Here is a 19,995-nt window from a genome sequence, read left to right on the forward strand (position 1 = left end):
TGCTTGCAATGTAACATTTGTCTATAAAAATTTGGTTAGATCATGCATATATCAGTGTTATTTTGAAGTTCTATATAAAATTTATATTTATAGCACACTGTAAAAAAAAATCCACTGTGATACGCAGCCTTTATCTATTCCACCTGTGGTTTACTCTCTGGATTTTGTGATGTGGAAAAGAAAAAGGCTGCATATCACAGTGAACTTTTTTTTTGGAGAGAGCAGAATGTGATGCTGGAGTTTGGAAATCTGGGGTCTCTCTGGTACTCAAAAATCTTTAAAGTGTACCTGGCTGAAGGCATACTCCAGAGACTATCCCCATCCCGCTCAAGGTTGCTTTTTCAGTGCTGAGACCCTCTGAACCTATTCAAAAAGTCCTTGCTCCCGTTCGTATACAAATGAGGGCCACACTGCACAAGACTGCACATGCATGAACGGCTCCGTGCTGCTGCACAGGCCGTCACTGCGCCTGCACTCATTCACAGACGCAGCCGCAAAGACGAAGAGGGTCCTGGCGACCAGCGGCTTAAGAAGGATTGGAGGATCCAAAGACTTCCCTCTGGGGTAAGTACAGGTAGTCCCGGTTAACGAACAAGATAGGGAATGTAGGTTCGTTCTTAACCTGAATCCATTCTTTAGTCAGAACACTGAACCCTCTATGTCCCCTGTACCTTCTCTATGCCCTCCTGTGCCTCCAGTGTCCCTGTGTGTCACCCCTGTTTCCTTGCCTTCAGTGTTCCCCTCTGTCCCCCTCTATGCCTCCACTGTGTTCCTCTGTACCACCTCTGCCCCCCAACCCCCATTCTCCTTTGTGCCTCCTTCTGTCCCCCTTTGTGCCTCCTCCTGTCCTAGCGTAATGTGCTAATTCTACTTATGCAAAATTTCACATAAAATTTTGCAATTACATTAATACCTAATTACGATTTTGGAATTGAATTGATTTCACGTAATCCACGCAAACCTTCAGGGCCTCAGTGCTGGATTACACGTTTGCTGTAAAATGTATAAAATGTGTACACAGAACGTGCTATATAATATAGTGTACCACAGCAAAGTGTTATTTTACAGAATTTAGAAAACATCTTTTTGTAGAATTTTGTAAAAATCTAAACCATAAGGCCTTTTTGAAAATCCCACAGCACATGCCAGCACATTAAACAGTTCTGTTTGATTTGCTTTTAGATTCAGGGCCTTTTATTTGTTTGGGGGCCTTAAAGCACACATGAACTCAACTCCTCCTCCCCCCTAAGATTTAGCCATACCTGGGACTTCTTCTAGCACCCATAATCTAACCAGCCCATCTGTTCCTTTGACCTCCCTCTATCGTGCTGCTGTCACACCTCTTTAAAAGTGGTGAGGTGACAGTCACAACTATGGCACATTCTCTGTCCCATTCATGCTCCTCCTTAATCACACACCCCAGTCGCTATGCACAGCTGCTGTGGCTGGAAGCTTCTGGCCACAGCTGCAATGCACAGCGGCTAAAGAGCACAATTGAGTAGGCGGGCAGAGGGGAGAGAGCATACGCTGTAGCTGCAACTCTTAATAAGGGCTCGTTTCCATATTACCGCTTTTAGCGGCGCTTATGGAAACACAATTGCATAGACTGCACTCTCTGTTTCCATACATGTGCTGCAATTCACCACTGAATTGCATCACATGGTTGCACGCATTTTGGGGCGATTGCGCCCCCACGTCACTGCCTGCAATGCCGCCCTCCATACTTCGGAGGGCAGCATTGCAGGCAGTGACGCAGCGAGCGGAGGAAGTGAGAGAAGGTAAGTTCCCCGCTATACATTGTAACAAAAAAAAAAAGTTTAGAAAAATGGATCCATTTGCAACGATCCGTTCCTGAACGGACCAATGTGGACCTAGCCTTAAGCCTCACTTCCATTATGCAGTGGAGGAGCCGTGCGTTAGCACGGCTTTGCGTTGCACACGATTCCCCTCAGGGAGCGGCGCTTGAGATCCCATTCATTATAATGAATGGGATCGGGGGGCGCAATCACCCCAAAATTCGTGCGAGCGGAGGAAGTAGGAGGAGGAGAAGGTAAGCTCCCCGCTGCTATACATTTAAACAAGTTTTGCAGCACGTAGCTGGAGGGGGTAGCGAGGACAGGGGACCCAGGTGAGGGGTGTCTCGCTGACACCCCTGTCCTGCCTGCTATACCCCTCCAGCATGGCGGCCCCCTCTGCCCCCACAGGCTGTGACACAGAAACAGATCCGTTTCTGTGTCCAAATTTGCCTGTGTAGAGGGGGATCAGTTTTTCTATTGCCTGCCACTACCCCTGCGTGTATCAGGATCCAGATCAGTTGTGTGAAAATGCAGCAGATCTGGACCTTCCGTTCAGGTTTTGAAAACGGGTCTCCGCACAGACGCAGGCAGATACTTTTTTTTTATGGGTGAAGACAGCTGCTATCTAAAACACTGGTATCTGTGGCTCCGGTTTTGAGCCAGCCTTAAAAACTGAGCCACGGATACGTTAAAGACCTAGTGTGGACCTAGCCTTAGGGGCAACATCAGCATGATGGAGAGAAGGACAAAAAAACAGCACAGGGCCCAATTAGATCTTTGGAGGCTAGAAAAGGTGTTCTTAAAGTTTCTTTCACATTGGGATCATTTTACTGAGAGTTGACTTACAAGTATAATTGAGGGCACTTAAACTGCCTCTTTGACCCCAACTCCCTCAGTGACCGAGTTATAGTTCAGACAAGGTAGTACTGGAGAGCCAGCATTCTCTGAAGTTGAGGCTTATAGCCAAGCGAGTAAAACTGTGCAGCCCAAGCATCCTCAATGTCAGGGCCCTGATGATCTCAGCACCAGTAGAACACGTGGGGCTTACAAAGGAAACAATCTACGTGGCCACTGATTTTCTCCAGAGTCGCTATGAGAAAACGACTCTGCTGCAAGTGACTACCAGGTCACAACCCCTGAGGTTACCCCGCTGGTGGAGAGAACAACAGGGGAGTGAACCCTGCAGAGTAGAGAAGGAGAGCATAGGATCAGAATAGGGGAAATGGTGGCAGGACTTTGCCATGATCACTCTGAGAAAGGACTGGTAGAGGGCAGGACAGGGTAATGGGAAACTGGTCAGGCTGCCAATAGAGGGCAAGACAGAAAGTAAAAGGGTCAGGGCTTGACTAAACTGACTGGTGGAGTAAGGTCAAGATCTTGACTGACATGCTGGGTACTTAATTGGCAGGCTAGATGGACAAGGTTAACTGGAGAAGGCATGGAAATGGACTGACTGACAGAAAAAGACATGGGACAGAGAGTTGGACACTCCTGAGGAGCAACTAGCACTGAGTACTGTATAGCCAGGGTTTGCATAATTCTGGCTTTCATGTAAGTGCTGGTGTCATGCCCGTCTTTCCCCGCCCCACCCAGTCCTGTGCTGCATAAGCGCAGTGAGCACAACCCATGGAGCTGGACTACGAAGTCCTGGAAGACACCCATGGCCAGCGCGTGATGAAGACATCAGAAATATTGGGTAAGAGGATGACCTAGGATCCTGCTGAGTGTAATACTGCCCTTCCCCACCTTACAATTTGCATTAAACTTGCATGCAAGCTGGAACTATTAGCATCCCTAATCAACACTTACCATATGGGGTGCACTAATTGTAGCCCTGTATCCTGTGGACAAGGAAATATTACAAATCTATTAAAACCAGCATAGAAGGGAAAAAAACAACATTCTGTTAAAAATTAATTATTAATATTATAATAATTATCATTTTTATGATTCCTACTTCTATAATATTTAGAACCCACATATAAATTTAGAATGCATACATTAATTATGGTGGATATAGATTAAAGTGGACCTGCACAGGACACAAGGAAAACATAACAGATGCACCCTGTATGTATTTAAAGAGTTTAGCCAGTGTACTTACCCCTCATTTATGTCTAATCACTAGTTGTAATTTGATCTCCACTGTATCACATGACTGCCTATGGCAGGTAAGCCCATTTGAAAGTACAGGCTGTAAACAATACAGTATGTCTGCTTCCATGAATCAGGAAGTAGAAACAGATTTAGGTTAGGATTTGTATCAGCTGTAACAAAGAAATGCTTTTTGTTTAAAGGTTATTATGCTGCTGTGTATATTTTAGAGCAGAGAGAAGTTCTGAGTTCAGGTCCACTTTAAGAAGTCTGCAAAGATTAAAGTACATCCCTCCTCTTGAAAATAACAGACCTATAAATACTGTATGCCACCATTGACTAAGTGAATCTATTGCTGGCCACTTCTAATGCCCTCCACTTCCCTGACCTGTCCCTGGTGCTCAACTCCTTGTTCAACTTCTCCACTGGCATCTTTCCCTCGGCTTTCACACAGGCCACTGTACTTCCCCCTGCTGAAAAACCCTTCACTCATCCTCTTCCTACCTGCCAACTACCATCCAATCTCCCAGCTCCCCTTTGCCTCAAAGTGCTCCATTTATACAATAAATTATGTATAAATGATTTAGTCAGTGTTTGGCCAATGTAAAATCTTTCCTCTCCCTGATTAACATTCTGATGCTGGGAATACACGGTACATTAGATGGCTCGATTGATCATTTCTGACATGTCCGATCACCCGCTGGATCGATTCCACGCTCGATACCGCGGGCGGACAATGGAAAAAGATAAGGAAAATGATCAGAAGATAAGAGAATTGCCCGCGGGGACGAGCAGGAATCGATCCGGCGGCATAATCAAGTATATCCGGCAGCATAATCGAATACCATGTATTTCCAGCATTATATTTATCACATGGTGACATTTTTACTGCTGGCAGATGATGTCAGTGGTCAGTAGCTGCTGCTTGCTTTTTTGGCAGTTGGAAACAGCTGTAAACAGCTATTTGCCACAATGCAACTAGGTGCACAGACAGGAAACTGCCAGGACCATGGTCCTCAGAGTTTCCTGTGGGAGGGGATTCACCACAATATCAGCCATACAGAGCACCCTGATGATCCGTTTGTGAAAAGGAATAGATTTCTCATGTAAAAAGGTGGTATCAGCTACTGATTGGGATGAAGTTAAATTCTTGTTAAGTATCCATTTAGAGCACTCCCCCCCACCCCCCCATCCCCCCTTAGATCAATCACAACAGATGCCTTAAATGTCCTACCTATACTCTGTGGGGAGTCCATATATGGGAAGTTTTGGATATAATGTACCCGGTCTGTCTGCAGCATAATATCCAACACACGCTGTGACCGGATCACTCCATTTTCTGAAAGAAAAAACGTCACACATTAAGAGGTCAAAACATGCACTCAACGGCTAGATACATTAGAGGTTCTAGGGGAAAAAAAAAAAAAAAAAACCCACACACACACACACACACAAAAACAATCAACACAAAACGTTAGTTGGATGTGCAAACAAAATCATGCCACCCTCTGCTTTACATTGCCCAACTGTGCTACTAACTACTGTACTTAGGGTTTATTGCTCTCATGATGAAGATAAAGCCATTGGCCGAGCAAATGTTTTTTTCAGTCCCACTAATGGAAATTAGCCTATGGTGTCCATGGTAAAACTAGAGACAAGTCACGTGATATGATATAAAAATTGCCAGACAGTGATTTTTATTTTATGTCTGTATCAGTTGCTTGCATAATCAGACTAATCACCAGTACTGTAATTATGTGAAAACCATTAAGACTACACCTGGTTAACCAGGACATTTAAAGGTACATACACACGTCGGATTTGCGCAAACGACCGGTCGTCCGGACGTCAAATAGGGCGTGTGTACAGTCTGTCAAGCTGATAAGAGCGGACTTGAGCGATCCGCTTCCAAACGACGGGTCGTTTTCGCAAATCCGACGTCTGCATGTACCTTTAAGCTAATGGGAACTGAAATAAATTTTTTTTTTTTTTTTAAAAAAGTCAGATACTCACCTAAGGAGAGGGAGGCTTTGGGTCCCAGAGCATTCCCCTCCTCTCCCGGTCCCCACTGTTGCGCTGGCTCCCCCGTAGCGGTATTCGACCGTTTCGGTCAAATGCGATTGTTTCCCCCGCTGAAGGGAAGCTTCAGAAATGCTTCGGGAACCCGAGTGCTCCCGAAGACGGGCCTCTCTACAGCCCTCTATGACACACTCGCGCGTGCGCAGTATGGAGCCGCCTGTCTTCGGAAGGACTCGGCTCCTGAAGACTTCCGAAGTCCCCGCGGCGGGGGAATTAAACAGGGGAGCCAGCGCAGCACCGAGGGCACCCGGAGAGGGATGGCTCATAAGGACCCGAGTCTTCCCTCTCCTTAGGTGAGTATCTGACTTTTTTTTTTTTTTTTTTTTTTTTTTTTTTTTAGGAGGGGTAACAATGGCTTTAAGAGAGTGTTGAAATGCCAAGTGTCTAACACCTTCTAACCTGGACCATGTTTGCCCCATGCTGTCATCAGCAGAAAACAGGCTATACACCAGTCCTCTTCACACTAACTCTAAGAACTCTAAAGGTGGCTACACACGATACAATAAAATGATCCAATTTTACAGGAATTCGATAAATATTATTGGATCTCCCGGAAAAAAAAAGAGCTTTTTTTTCATTCGAATTAAAAATCCTATCGGATTTCCAATTTTTTTTTGATATAGTTATCGATCCGGAATGCTGGAAATGTTGCTTCAATTTTTTCTAAAGATTGTATGGTGTGTGTTAGATTTCCAATTTATTACCGTAATATGCACACCCTAGCAATTTTGTCAGAGTTTCCAATCATTTTTATCATAATTGGGGAAAAATTGTACATACTGTATGTGTGTGGCACATTGGTCATATTTTTGAAATGTTACAGTCAGAAAAATTGACTGCAATTCTTGAGCGCTTTGTGATTTGAAAAGCTCTTGCTAATGTAATGCTATGGTTGTGATCCCACTTGAGAGATGTGATTTTATAAAAATCCCCCATAGCATTGCATCAGCAAGAGCTTTTTCAAATCACTAGAGCTTAGGAAAGGCTGCTAGTGTGTTTGAGCCCTTCGAGCAGAAACTAAGGGTGTCATACACAAAGGGCTCATTCACACCATGGGCTTTATTCACAAAAGAGTGCTAACCAGGGCCGGCCCTAGACTTTTTGCCGCCTGAGGCAAAATAAAAAAAAAAAAAAAAAAAAAAAAAAAATCGCCGCCCCTGACCCACCCCCCCCCCTCTGCGGGTGTGGGGGGGTCACTGAGCTTACTGGGCGGCGTTGCAGGAAGTGACGTCAGTGGAGCGCTCGCTGGAACGCAGAAAAGGTGAGTGATCCCCGCCCGTTGCCTCTTAATCTATACGCTGCCGCTGGTACTTAACTTTTTACAGCTGGAGGGGAGCGCAGATCGGGGGACCCAGGCAAGGGAGGGGGGGGGGGGTCCGACCCCCCTCCCCACCACTAGGCCCAATACCCCCTTTCTGCCCGCTACTCCTCCAGCTCGGCGGGCGGCCCCCCACCCACGGACAGGCGAGTGCCGCCCCCCAGATGTGCCGCCTGAGGCAAATCTTTCACCCCGCCTCATGAGCGGGGCCGGCCCTGGTGCTAACTGATAGCACAGCCGTCTTCACGTGCATTTTCGCACGATCGTGAATTTTGAAAACGTTATCGCTTCGCGCAAATACTCTACAATCTATAATGAGCGCCCTCAGCAGTATGCGAGTACAGGCTGGAGGGTTCCCCTAGGCTGCTAGGGTCCATGGCCCACTAAAATGTTTGTGTCCTATTTTTTTTTTCCTTGAAAAAAAAAAAAAAAAATAAGATAACTTTCACAAATAGTTTCTACTACGAAGTAATTAAGTAGTATTAAATCATTCTTATCATTGATAAACGTTCTATTAAAAAAAAAATACACATAGCGCTGCTAGGGGAGACATTACAACATGTAGCAATGTTACACAGGGGCATTACAGCATTAAACAATTGTACGCAATATAGTGCGTACAATTGTGCAATGGTGCACTGATTGCAATGCAGGGATAAATATAGCAAGCGAGTCACTGATTCCATATGGTGGCAGAGAAGAGCACACGGGGAGAAGGGCTCTTCCAAATACGCTCACAATGTAAGGGGTGGGGGAGAGGGACACATAATGGTGGATGTGGTGTACATCCAAAGGTAGGGGGAGGGGTGGAGCTACGAAGATGGTGGGTAAGCAGTGGTGAATAGATGGGTCTTTAAAGTGAACCAGAGACGAAGCACCCTCATGTATTTTACCATATATATCAGTGGGAACATTAGAGAAAACACCTACCCTGCTCTCTGCTTCATCCTTCACTGCTCAGCTTGCTTATCAGCCATGATAAAATCCCCGACTGAGCATTAACCACTTCACCACTGAGGGGTTTTACCCCCTGAGCACCAGAGCAATTTTCACCTTTCAGCGCTCCTTCCATTCATTCGTCTATAACTTTATCATTACTTATCGCAATGAAATGAACTATATCTTGTTTTTTCCGCCACCAATTAGGCTTTCTTTAGGTGGGACATTATGCCAAGAATTATTTTTTTCTAAATGTGTTTTAATGGGAAAATAGGAAAAATGTAGGGAAAAAAATAATTATTTTTCAGTTTTCGGCCATTATAGTTTTTAAATAATGCATGCTTCTGTAATTAAAACCCATGAAATGTATTTGCCCTTTTGTCCCGGTTATAAAACCATTTAAATTATGTCCCTATCACAATGTTTGGCGCCAATATTTTATTTGGAAATAAAGGTGCATTTTTTTCATTTTTGCGTCCATCCCTAATTACAAGCCCATAGTTTATAAAGTAACAGTGTTATACCCTCGACATAAATATTTAAAAAGTTCAGTCCCTAAGGTAACTATTTATGTATTTTTTTTAATTGTAAATTTTTTAATTTTTTTTTAATTACAAAAAAAAAAAAAATGGGGAGTATGGGAGGTAATGAGTTAATTTTATGTGTAAAAGTCATTTATTTGTATGTGAAAAATGTGTAGGGTGTAGTTTACTATTTGGCCACAAGATGGCCACAGTAACTTTTTGTTTTAATGCGACCTCCAAGCTTCCTTCCGGAAGCTTGGAGGAAGTATAAGGAGGCTGGACACGTGAGTTTTTTCTCACAATGATCGCGCTGCCCATAGGAGAGCAGCGGATCATTGTGGGGTTTAGATCAACGAACGGGAATGGATTTTCCCGTTCATTGATCTCCGGGCGAGCGGGCGGCGGCGTGTTTACTAGCGGCGGGCGGCGTGTTTACGAGCGGGAGAGCGGACAGCGTCGGGAACGCGGAAAGTACGTATTTCTCCGTCCCTGGTTGTTAAAGGATGGAAAAAGGGGCGGAGAAATACGTACGCGCGGGGGTAAAGTGGTTAAGTTTGGCTTTGCTCAGGAATCATTATAGCTGAGTCATTATAGCAGAGCCAGAAGGGGCAGGCTTGGGCTTGAAAAGACATCAGAGAAGACAGACTCAGCTATAATGATTCCAGAGCAAAGCCAGACTGAATGCTCAGTCTGGGATTTTATCAGGGCTGATTACAAGCAGGCTGAGCAGTGAAGAATGAAGCAGGGTAGGTGTTTTCTCTAATGTTCCCACTTGTACATATGGTAAAATACATTAGGGTGCTTTGTCTCTGGTTCACTTTAAGGCCTGGTTGAATGAGATGAAGGCGGATTCAAGCCTGGTAAGGGAGATGGATAGTTCCATAGAGTAGAAGTTGGGAGTGAGCAAGTGATACAAGGGGTGGACATTCGTAGAGTGTTGGAGGAGTAGAGAGAGTGAGTTGGGGAGTTTCTCTGGATGATGTACGAAAGGGGGGGGGGGGGAGGATTATGGTGGATGGATTTGTATGTCAGGCAGAGCAGTTTAAATTGAATTATGGAGGGGAACAGGGAGCCAGTGAAGGGACTTGCAAACAGGATCAACTGAAGAGGAGTGGTGGGAGAGTGAATGAGCCTGGCAGCTACATTCATAACAGATTGCAGGGGTCGCAGTCTGGTCTCAGGAAGTTCAGAAAGGTTGGCATTGCAGTAATACGGATGTTTGGTAACAATGGGGTGTATGCATTAAACAGGGTAAGGGCTGGTTCACACGGACGCGTGGTGGCGTCCTCCGGCCTTCTGTTCTGTGTTGTCACGTTCGGGGGCAGCGCCAGGCTTCCTGCGGCAATCGTCGGCATCCCGTCGTGATTTGTCTATGAGAGGGGACATGAAGATGCGCCGCATGCGGCTTCTAGGGTCGCCTGAAATGACGCGGTAAATCGGGATCGGAACTCCGCGTTTGTGCAATCCACGGTAACCGCGCAATGCTAAATGCTCCCATTCACTTGAATGGGAACGTTTAGCTGACGAGTCCCGGTCGCTTAGAGGTAATCACCGCCAAGCGTCCGTGTGAACCAGCCCTTACATGTGTAGTCTTACCACACAACGAGCAATGCATTACACTCTACTCATCAGGATTAAGACTTTACGCAGGCAATTCTGCTTAACGCAGTATTAAAGAGTAACTGTCAGGCTGCAGAAGCTAATTTAAACCTCTATTCTCCTGTGTTAACTAGTTTAGAAGGAAGCCCAAAAGCAATTAGTGAAGATAAAAATCTCAGTTACCTTTGATGTGTGCTTATCAGCAAGGCTGTTATTCTTAAGAAGACGCAAGCCGCATACCATACTGCAAAGCATTCTGGGGCTCTCCCCTCGGCTGCTAATGAGACGTTACAGCAGCTTGTAATCGCGTAGCACTGATAAATCTCGGGCAGAGTACACTGCAGGAGTCAGCTATTGTTCCTAGCCACATGGCTCATTAATATTCACTGCACACTGTGTTGTTCAAGTAGGAGCTTATCTGTGATCAGGAAGCAGGCAGGACATGACGACACATTTGACAGAAAAACATGGAGCCTGCCATGAGCTGTCAGGAGCATCTATCTCTGCATATACTATATACAAATTCTGTGAAATCCAAACGTGGACAGTGAAATGCATATGTAATGTAAGTACAGCCAATCTTTAGCTACTGATATATGTGTTTATTTTCTCTGAGACCTTATACCTAACAGCTCCTCTTTAAGCAGCATTCCTACAGGTAAAAAGTCTGTCAGCTTTTCCCAGCAATGAGGAAAGTACCTTGAAAGGCTCATATACTACTAATCTACTTTCTGTAGCACGGAGAAAACTGTCCAATGATAGTATACCCCCAATAACATGGGTGATTCTTCCAGTCTCCTGCTCAGGACTCAGCTAGTGAAACTTAAAGCCAGGAAGGAATGGTTGAGATGTTGGCATGTCCCCCAGTCTAAGGCTGCTCTTACAGATACGAATATCCACTGGACAGGTCAAGTAATCCATCTCATGAGCAGGAATGATACTGCAGAAATACCCAGTATGTAGTTCCTATGTGATGTTCATTTATAGCTAGTGTTTGGGTAGGTTCACACTAAGAGTTTTGCAACACCCACAAACTATAACATGCACTTAATGTGCCTATCAAACTGGATTACTGTTTGATAAACTCCAGTTGCCTGGCTACTATGCTACAGTTGTGGCTTATTTTGATGCAACTGGTTCAGATAAATTTTATTTGGAAGTCAGTCCGATGACCCAGAGGTCTGTGCAAACAATATATAGAGCTAATAGCAGAGTAAGAATTTCTTCTTCTGCACAGAGCCATCACTTGACCTTGCCCACCACCACCCGTTGCTCCTTCTTGTGGAGTAGATAAGGAGCTGGGCGGGGTCAACTCTGTGTTCCCAAGAAGATACTGACTGATACCTTTTGCTAGCTCCTCCCTGACTTCTTCCTGTGGGTAATGATGGGACAAGGAGGAGGAGTTTGGACCGCTCATAGACTGTTGCTCAGTCCAGCCAAGCGGGATCTGACACAGGAAATGAGCACTGCACACCCAGCCAGCAAAAAAAAAAAAAAAAGATTAGCGCAAAAATGTTTTATGTGCAAAAATTTGGTACACTGCAAGTTATATGAGGCACACAATTTACATTAACAAAAAAACAAAAACAAAAGTCTTATCTAGGGCTTTAAAGGCCAGCCAAAAGTTTTCAAAAACATACTCAGCAATGGAACCAGTCATATTCCTTTTGCATTTAGGAAAAAAACATACTACAAAAAAACAACCCAACAATTAAAATGGGTGGCAGCAAACAAGTTCACCTGTCTGATAAAATTAGATAACAACCTTGCATTTATTAGGAAAAAAAAAAAAAAAAAAAAGGAGGCCTTCATTTAAACAATGTTTAGATACAACATTTGCATATAGCTTTTGTTATCCAAATAAGAAGAGGCTCTAACTTACTGTGCAGATTGTTAACGAGATCGCTGTGCGTTTTTCCACTGGACGCCCAGGCCATGGCTCTCGTGAACAGGAATCCGAATGGTAATGTGATTGCAGCCAGCCGTACGAAGCTGCTCATGTCACAGGACAAGCGAGGGGATCCACAGACTGCTCTGTCAATCAGGAAAAAAACATGAGCAGCGTCAGATTACTCAGGCTAGAGGGAAACCTTCTCTGGTGCAATCATGCCCACAGAAAGACTTCAAATGTTGGCTCCAAAGTACGCAGTTAGCCCTGGTAGCTAAGCTCATTACAAATACAGAATCATACTTTTACTGTGGATAATAAGTGGAGCAGTAAATGCTATATGAAGCCTGATTGCTAGACAATAACTTTTTTTCAAGTGTTTGAGTTACAATTATTAGACAGTAAAAACTTTCATGATCCAGGCACAGTGTTTTGCTAAATTCAGCTGCAGAGCTTGTTTCTGTATGTACTTGTAAAACACCTGGTCAAGACACATGTGTAAAACACCTTTCCTGCTAACCAATGCCTGACTGTCTGTGCTATTGGCTGCAATCTTCTCAGACAGCATCAAAATGTTCCCTTCCACTAGCACAGTTAGTTAGTGGATATGATGAATTCCAGACATCATCATCATCATCATTCACACCCACAGAGTCTGGAAGCTGAACTCCTGCCTCTGGTCACATGATCTGAATTTCAAGACTGCATTTTTACCTGCGAAAGCTGAATTTGACATAAGGAAGGTAACACTTGATCTTTCTGACTGTTGTGGGTTTAGATGTGATTTGAAATCTGTGCCTGGCCCTGGACATGGACTTTAAAGTACACCTGACCTGAGAGGGACATGAAAGCTGCTATATTTACATCCATTTAAACAATACCAGTTGCCTGACAGCCCCGTTGATTTCTTTGGCTGCAGTGGTGTCTGAATCACACGCCTGAAACAAGCATGCGGCTAATAAAGTCAGACTTCAGTTGGAGCACCTGATCTGCATGTTTTTTTGGGTCTATGCATAAAAGTATTAGAGGCACAGGATCAGCAGGATAGCCAGGCACTCTGCCTTGTTTAAAAGGAAATGGTTCAGCTTCTATATCCCTCTCAGTTCTGGTGTGCTCTGATGCAAACCTGACAGGTCTTGCAGTATTTTAATATAACCCTGCAGCAGAAATGTATGACCAGCAAAGTACCTCCCAACTAATTTCAGACATATTCCCCTGATACACACAGAAGACGTCCTTAACCCTGCAGTGCTGTCCCTTCACTCCAACACAACTGGATACAAAAACTCAGCTAACCTTGCAACACACACGATTCGTGACAGAGGTGGCCCCAGGCAGTAGCTTCATCCCAGAATCATATAGTGTGTGTACAAAGCATAAAGCCCCAATGCAGGGGCAGACTGAAACTTCCCACTAATGTTTAAGTTGTGTAAAAGCTCCTTGATTGGATGAGATCAAATAAACCACCTAAAAAGGTTCCTGGTCAAAAGCCCAGATACTGGCCACTTCTGATACCAAAGACTGTTACTGCTACTGCCTGGAATCGACAAGAGTTTCAGTCTGTGCCTTCCCCCTTGAAGTATAAACAGCAGGATGGACCAATCCAGACAACAGCAGTCACAAAACCTGCAGCGTCTGCTATTGAATGCCTCAACATGCCTGTTAAAGGATTTGTGATCACATTTTTAAAACCATATTTTTAGCTGTAGAATCCTTGAGTCCCATACAAAAGTACAATCTGAGCACGTTTGTTATTAAGCCATTAGAACGTATTTTTAGACCTCTCCCTGGAGATAATCCTTAGAGGCTCCGATTTATGGACTGCTGAACAGACCACTCCAAACTTCGCTAACTGCAATTACAATTTCTGCTGGAAATGCAAGAACTCCTATTTTTATACATTTAAGTATTTCACAAACAGACATTTGTTTCAGAATATTTTTTCAGACTATATTTAAAGTGATCCATGCAATCTCTTATGGCCCATACTCACAGGCTACAATTGTCGCCGCAACACACGGCGCGCGCGTGTTGCGGCGACAGGTCGCCTGTGAGTATGAGGCGCACCCCGAACCGTCGCTCGTCGCTGCTGTCGCCAGGCGATTGACGCGGTCAATCGCCTGGCGACAGTTGCCACCGCAACTGTCGCTAGTCCGCGTGGGTATGCGGACTAGCGACAGCAACAAGCAGGGAATACCTTGAGCTTCCGGCGGGCGGAGGAACAACAGCGACAGCTTCCGCAGCATCAGTTGCCAGGTCCCTCCGCCGTGTGTATGCGGAGGGACCTGGCGACGAGCTGTCGCCGGCCTGTCGCGCACACGCTCCCGTGTGCTAGCGACAGGCCACAAATGTAGCCCTTGAGTATGGGCCATACACATGGAGGAGGAAAAACAGTTTCTGAGAATCCTCTGACACAGTTTATTAACAAATCAAACCAAAATTTCATACAGCGCTCAGATGCCAACAACAACAATCAATATGATTTATATTATTAAAACATATGCAATGTCTACACCAATATGATGTATGCTCCAGATAACCAGTGTGTGTCACCCAGTTCCTGTGACTATGGGTGCGCTCCTAGAAGAAAGGCTTGAGTAAGTCCTTCAATTCAAATATAGTCTCTGTGCCAGGTCAGCGCTTCAAACCATAGGTACACTCTGTGGGAATTGCACCACCACCAGGAACACCCTAAAGGATCCACACTCACCAATACTGGTGGGCCAGGTATTACAGTGGCCTTATTGCGCCTCTGGGGTATTTTCAAGGCTCCCCACACCCTGTGGCTGGTCTCTCCCAATCCAATGTCCCTTTTTATCTTTTTAGAGCAAGTTACCAGCCACAGGGTGTGGGGAGCCTTGCACCTTCCTGGTGGTGGTGCAATTACCACAGGGTGTACCTATGGTTTGAAGCGCTGACCTGGCACAGAGACTACAGTTTATTAACAACTGGCCATATCTAAGTAAGAACAATTGTATTTGAAAAGAAATGTAGCCCACACTAAAGTTGCCCATTAATAGTGTTTTTTTCCGCAAATGATCGTATTTTTGATATGATCATTCAGATCTCATCAGATCGATTCACAACAATAACCCATTACCTGTTTCAATAGAAGTGCACTGCTTTTGACCTCAGTGGGCAGAACTCCTTGTGCTGTAAATGCTTGGAATTCTCTTGATTTCTCTCTCTACTAGCAGAAAATATATAAACTGAATGCAGAAGTCCTCTGTTATTGTCTCACGCTGCCCCCTAGTGACAAGTGGCTATAAATACATTTATAAGCAATATGGAGGGCGCTTGTGGAGGTGCTCCTATGAGCGTGCGGTTTCACCTGCTGCAAACTAGTTAAATATGGGGACCCACTCACCTCATATAAATTGATAGATCAATAGTAAACAAAGAGACTAGTTGCGCTGGGCCTAAATATGTTATCTAGCAGTTTAGCGAATAATAGATACTGTTCAACTTAATGAAAACATTTATCAGAATTTATTCAAAATATATTTATAAAACACAAACTGTCAGTTGTTGTATAAATAAAGCAATTTTTTCATCACGATATTGCATATATTTCATATTCAATGTATATACATATCATCCACTCACTCAGACATACACAGACCTTCCAATGTGCATGAAAAAAATCAAGATAAAAATTGGGATAAAAAATGGGATAAAAACTAAAATAGAGAGGTTTTGAAATAAAAAATCTGTATGGTATAGTCTCTATTGATAGCTCTGAATATGTGTCACTTGTAATGTCTTTTTAATCCTTAATAGGAGTAAAGTAAGTTGATGTGCTCCAATAGAGATACCCCATGGGGAACTAGTTATCACATCACAAGGGTGTATCCTCTTCACTATAAGTTCCAAGTAGAGCCAGATGAGTTATTAGTGTTTACCTTGGCGTCTATGGTTCCTGCAATAAAGCATCCACACTAGTTCTACTCACGTTCCTGACGGGTAGGTTTAGGGTCAGGTTGGAGTCCAGTATTTGAATCAGAGCTCCGGCCGGCTGCTCCGTGACTCAACTCAGCGTGTGCACACGCTGTATCCTCAATCCGTTCCGCCGTCCACCACTAAGGTAGTTCCGGGTGACGGCTGGTTCACTTCCGGTGACGTCACCTATTCCCCGCGTCCTGTATTGCTCAGCTGTTGCCTGGTAACAGCTTGGGTGGGTCAGTCCGTTAAGTGCGTCCTGTACCTAGTTGATGCGGCTGCAAGGCATTTGTTCCTGTAGCAATTTTGGATAGCGTGGGTTGTATGATGAGGGCTTACGCGTTTCAGCGGACTACGGCCGCCTTTCTCAAAGCCAGTGATTAGTGAACAGCCATCTCTGGATTGATATACTCCATTAGCTCCTCCTCTCCTGCTGGTGTGGATTCCCCTGGGTCCTAAAGTGGCTGTATTCCGTATTAATACGTATTTTCCGTGTGTCCTTCACACTGGGGTCCTCTTGCGTGCATTTAAGCATTACCACAAATCCCTAATCTGTACAAGATAAAAAAATATATAAAATGTAAAAAATAGAAAGGGGTGTAGTAATGGAAAAATTGGGAATATGGAGAAAATGTGAAATGTGGAAAAAATATATATTTTTGAGGGCTGGGAGTATTGGGGATGTGAATTATATAGGGTGTCTATATATGTGTACATGCGACATGTGCACGTGCTATAATATCCCCTATGCGTTCAAAATTGGGGGACTACCTAATGGATACATATTACCTCAATAAGTATATGTATATATATATATAACCTTGAAGGGTACCCATAAGGGACATGAATGCACAATATTTTACATTAGGATAGGGGCCATATAGTCCCCTGCACATATGGATTGTCTGTCACATTGGGTAGGTCTGTATGCAGGCATTACATTCATAGGAACCCAAATATCTCAAACTCTGCATTCAATCCCCTGGGGGCCATAGTTCCTAGACTAAAGATCCAAAAACTTTCCCTATTGGACATTCGTGCTATATAATCACCCCCCCTCGGGTCTCTGCTTACTATTTCTAGGCCTATGAATTTGGTGTCCTGAATGCTGCAATTGTGTTTCTCCTTGTAATGTCTTGATAGGGGATGTCCATCCCATCCTTTCTTCATGTTTTTGAGATGTTCCCCTATCCTTTCTCTAAGTAATCGTTTGGTTCTACCTACATAGTATTTATCACATGGACACCTGATGCAATAAATCACTCCTCGTGTGTCACATGTGATTAATTCATTAATCTTCATGGGGCCACTCACTGTGGCAACCTCTGTGATTTTGTTGTAGCCTCTAGTGTCTCTGCAGTTGGGGCATCTTCCGCATCTAACAAATCCTTTTCCAAGTTTAATATTTTTGTTATTTTTGTTCCATACGCCAGTGGCTGTGGCTACTTTCAGTCCAACTGTGCTGGCCCTCCTGAATATAAAGGACGGTGTTTCCGGAATAATTGTATTTAGGATCTTGTCTCTCCTAAGAACATTCCAATGTTTTGTTATGATATTCTGTGTCCTTTTATTATTTGTATGGTATCCCATACTAATCCTCATTACGTGATCATCTGTTGGTATCCTGGGTTTTTTCTTTAGCAGTTCTTCCCTATCTCTACCTCCCATGGTCTGGATGGCTATATTTAATTCGTTCTTTCGGTATCCCTTCTCCATGAATTTCTCCCTAAGTATGTTAGCTTCTTGTTTGAATTGATCATCCTCAGTACAGTTCCTTCTGATTCTCGCCATTTGCCCCTTTGGGATATTGGTCAGCCATGGCGGAAAGTGGCAACTTGTGGTAAGTATGTAGCTATTTACATCCGTTGGTTTTATATAGGTTCTTGTTTTCATAACGTTCTTCTCAATATATATCTCCAGGTCTAGGAAGTGTATATTTTTCGTACTCTTCTCTCCTGTGAAGATCAGCCCTAAATTATTAGTGTTTATCTTTGTTGTAAATTCTTCCAATGCTACCATACTCCCCCTCCAGATGAACAAGATGTCGTCGATGAATCTACGCCAGAGGACCAGGTTCTCTCCAGGTCCCTCGCCACCGTAAATGTGGTTGTATTCCCAGTGTGCCATAAATAGATTTGCATATCCCGGAGCGAACCTGGTCCCCATGGCTGTCCCGCTGTTCTGTAGGTAGTGGTCACCATTATACAAGAAGTTATTATGTGTTAGAATGAACCATATAGAGTCCAATATGAATTGTCGTTGTGCATATTGTAAGGTGTCATCTTGTTCCAGGAAGTATTGTACGGATTCTAGGCCTTTTTTGTGGTCGATTACTGTATATAGGGAAGTAATATCTAATGTCCCAAGAATCCATCCTTCCTCCCATTTGATTTCTTTTAAAGTATTGATTACATGTCTAGTATCCTCCAAGAATGCAGGTGTGTTCCGTACATAGGGCTGCAGGAATGTGTCAATGTATCTTGATAAATTTGAAGTACAAGATCCAATCCCTGATATAATAGGTCTTCCAGGTGGGTTATCCAAGGATTTGTGGATCTTCGGGAGATGGTACATTATGGGAATTCTTGGATATTTGATGTTAATAAATTCAAATTCCTTCTTATTAATGATGCCCTCAGTATATGCTTCTTCTAATAGAGATTTCAATTCTTTCCCAAATGTATCTCCTGGATCTCCCTTCAGTTTCCTATAAACATTCCGGTCACTTAGAATTCGTAGTGCCTCCTGTTCATAGTTGTGTGAGTCCTGAATCACCATTCCACCCCCTTTGTCAGCGGGGCGGATGGTTAATTGGTTGTTCTTCTGTAATTCCTTCAGAGCCTTAATTTCTTTCAGATTCAGATTATTGTAATCATACTTCGTAGGAGCCCTTAATCTCCTTAGGTCTTTTTCGACTAAGTCTTCAAAAAGTCGCATCTCCTTACTCATCTCCTGGATGGGATTGAATCTGGATTTGTTCTTCAAGGTGGTATGTTTATATATTGTTTCGTCTGGTTCTTCATTGTTTCCATTTTCTTTCTTCAGAAAAAACTTTTTAAGGCACAATTTTCTAATATATTTCTTAATGTCGATGTATGCCTCAAATTTGTTGAGTTTTTTTGTAGGGGCGAATTTAAGGCCTTTAGAAAGTAGACTGCGTTCTGCCTCTTTTAATTCATAGTTGCTCAAATTAAAGATACCTAATTCTCTATCTGTTTTTCTTAGGTTCTCTTGTTCCGTCTCTGTTTTCCCTGGAAGTGTACCCACCCCTCTCCTCCCCCTCCGCCCTTTTCCTCTGCAGCCCCTCTTCTTCCTAAAAAATATTTATCCAGGGTATTCGTCACGGTGTTTCCCTTTCTGCCCCGGTCCCAACCCCTTGATCTTGTATTGTGGGATACATGGTCCCCTTTTGGGTTCTCTTGCTTCTGTGTGTCTTTTTCAGGGTTCAAATGTTGGGGTGTTCTCCTTTTTCTTCCAAGGGGTGAGAATCTATTTTGGACTGGAATGTTATAGGTTGTTTCTTTGTTTCTATTCCTCTCATTGTCCTTATCCATACAGTTATTCCTTTCGCTTCTTTTTGTGTTCATATTGTCCATATTCTGTTTTCCTTTTGGTTTTGCTCCTTTTTGTTCCCAATACTTTTCTTTTATTATGTTTTCATCTGCTGTATGTATATAGTTTCTATTTATTTGAGATCTCTTAGCCTTACTCGATTGTCTGATATCTTGTTGGTCTGTTTCCAATGGTTGGGTCCTCTTAGAGTTACTCTCTTTCCTAGTGATTTCTTTGGCTATTTTTCTATCTGTTTGTTTCCTTCTA

The 19,995-nt window shown here is 43.7% G+C and overlaps 1 protein-coding gene across 3 annotated transcripts in view; it reads right to left on the bottom strand.

The window, feature by feature from the left end:
- Positions 1-19,995, bottom strand: part of LOC137532644 (protein-L-isoaspartate(D-aspartate) O-methyltransferase-like) — a 100,376-nt gene that overhangs the window by 44,421 nt on the left and 35,960 nt on the right. For all 3 annotated transcript variants that reach the window (XM_068253386.1, XM_068253387.1, XM_068253388.1), the window contains exons 2-4: positions 12,232-12,383; positions 5,125-5,229; positions 3,606-3,637 (exon numbers count right to left, since the gene is read on the bottom strand). In XM_068253386.1, coding sequence (XP_068109487.1) covers positions 3,606-3,637; positions 5,125-5,229; positions 12,232-12,383 — 289 coding nt within the window. The remainder of the gene's footprint in view (positions 1-3,605; positions 3,638-5,124; positions 5,230-12,231; positions 12,384-19,995) is intronic.

Source organism: Hyperolius riggenbachi, chromosome 9 (assembly GCF_040937935.1).
Source record: "Hyperolius riggenbachi isolate aHypRig1 chromosome 9, aHypRig1.pri, whole genome shotgun sequence".
Lineage (NCBI taxonomy): Eukaryota > Metazoa > Chordata > Amphibia > Anura > Hyperoliidae > Hyperolius > Hyperolius riggenbachi.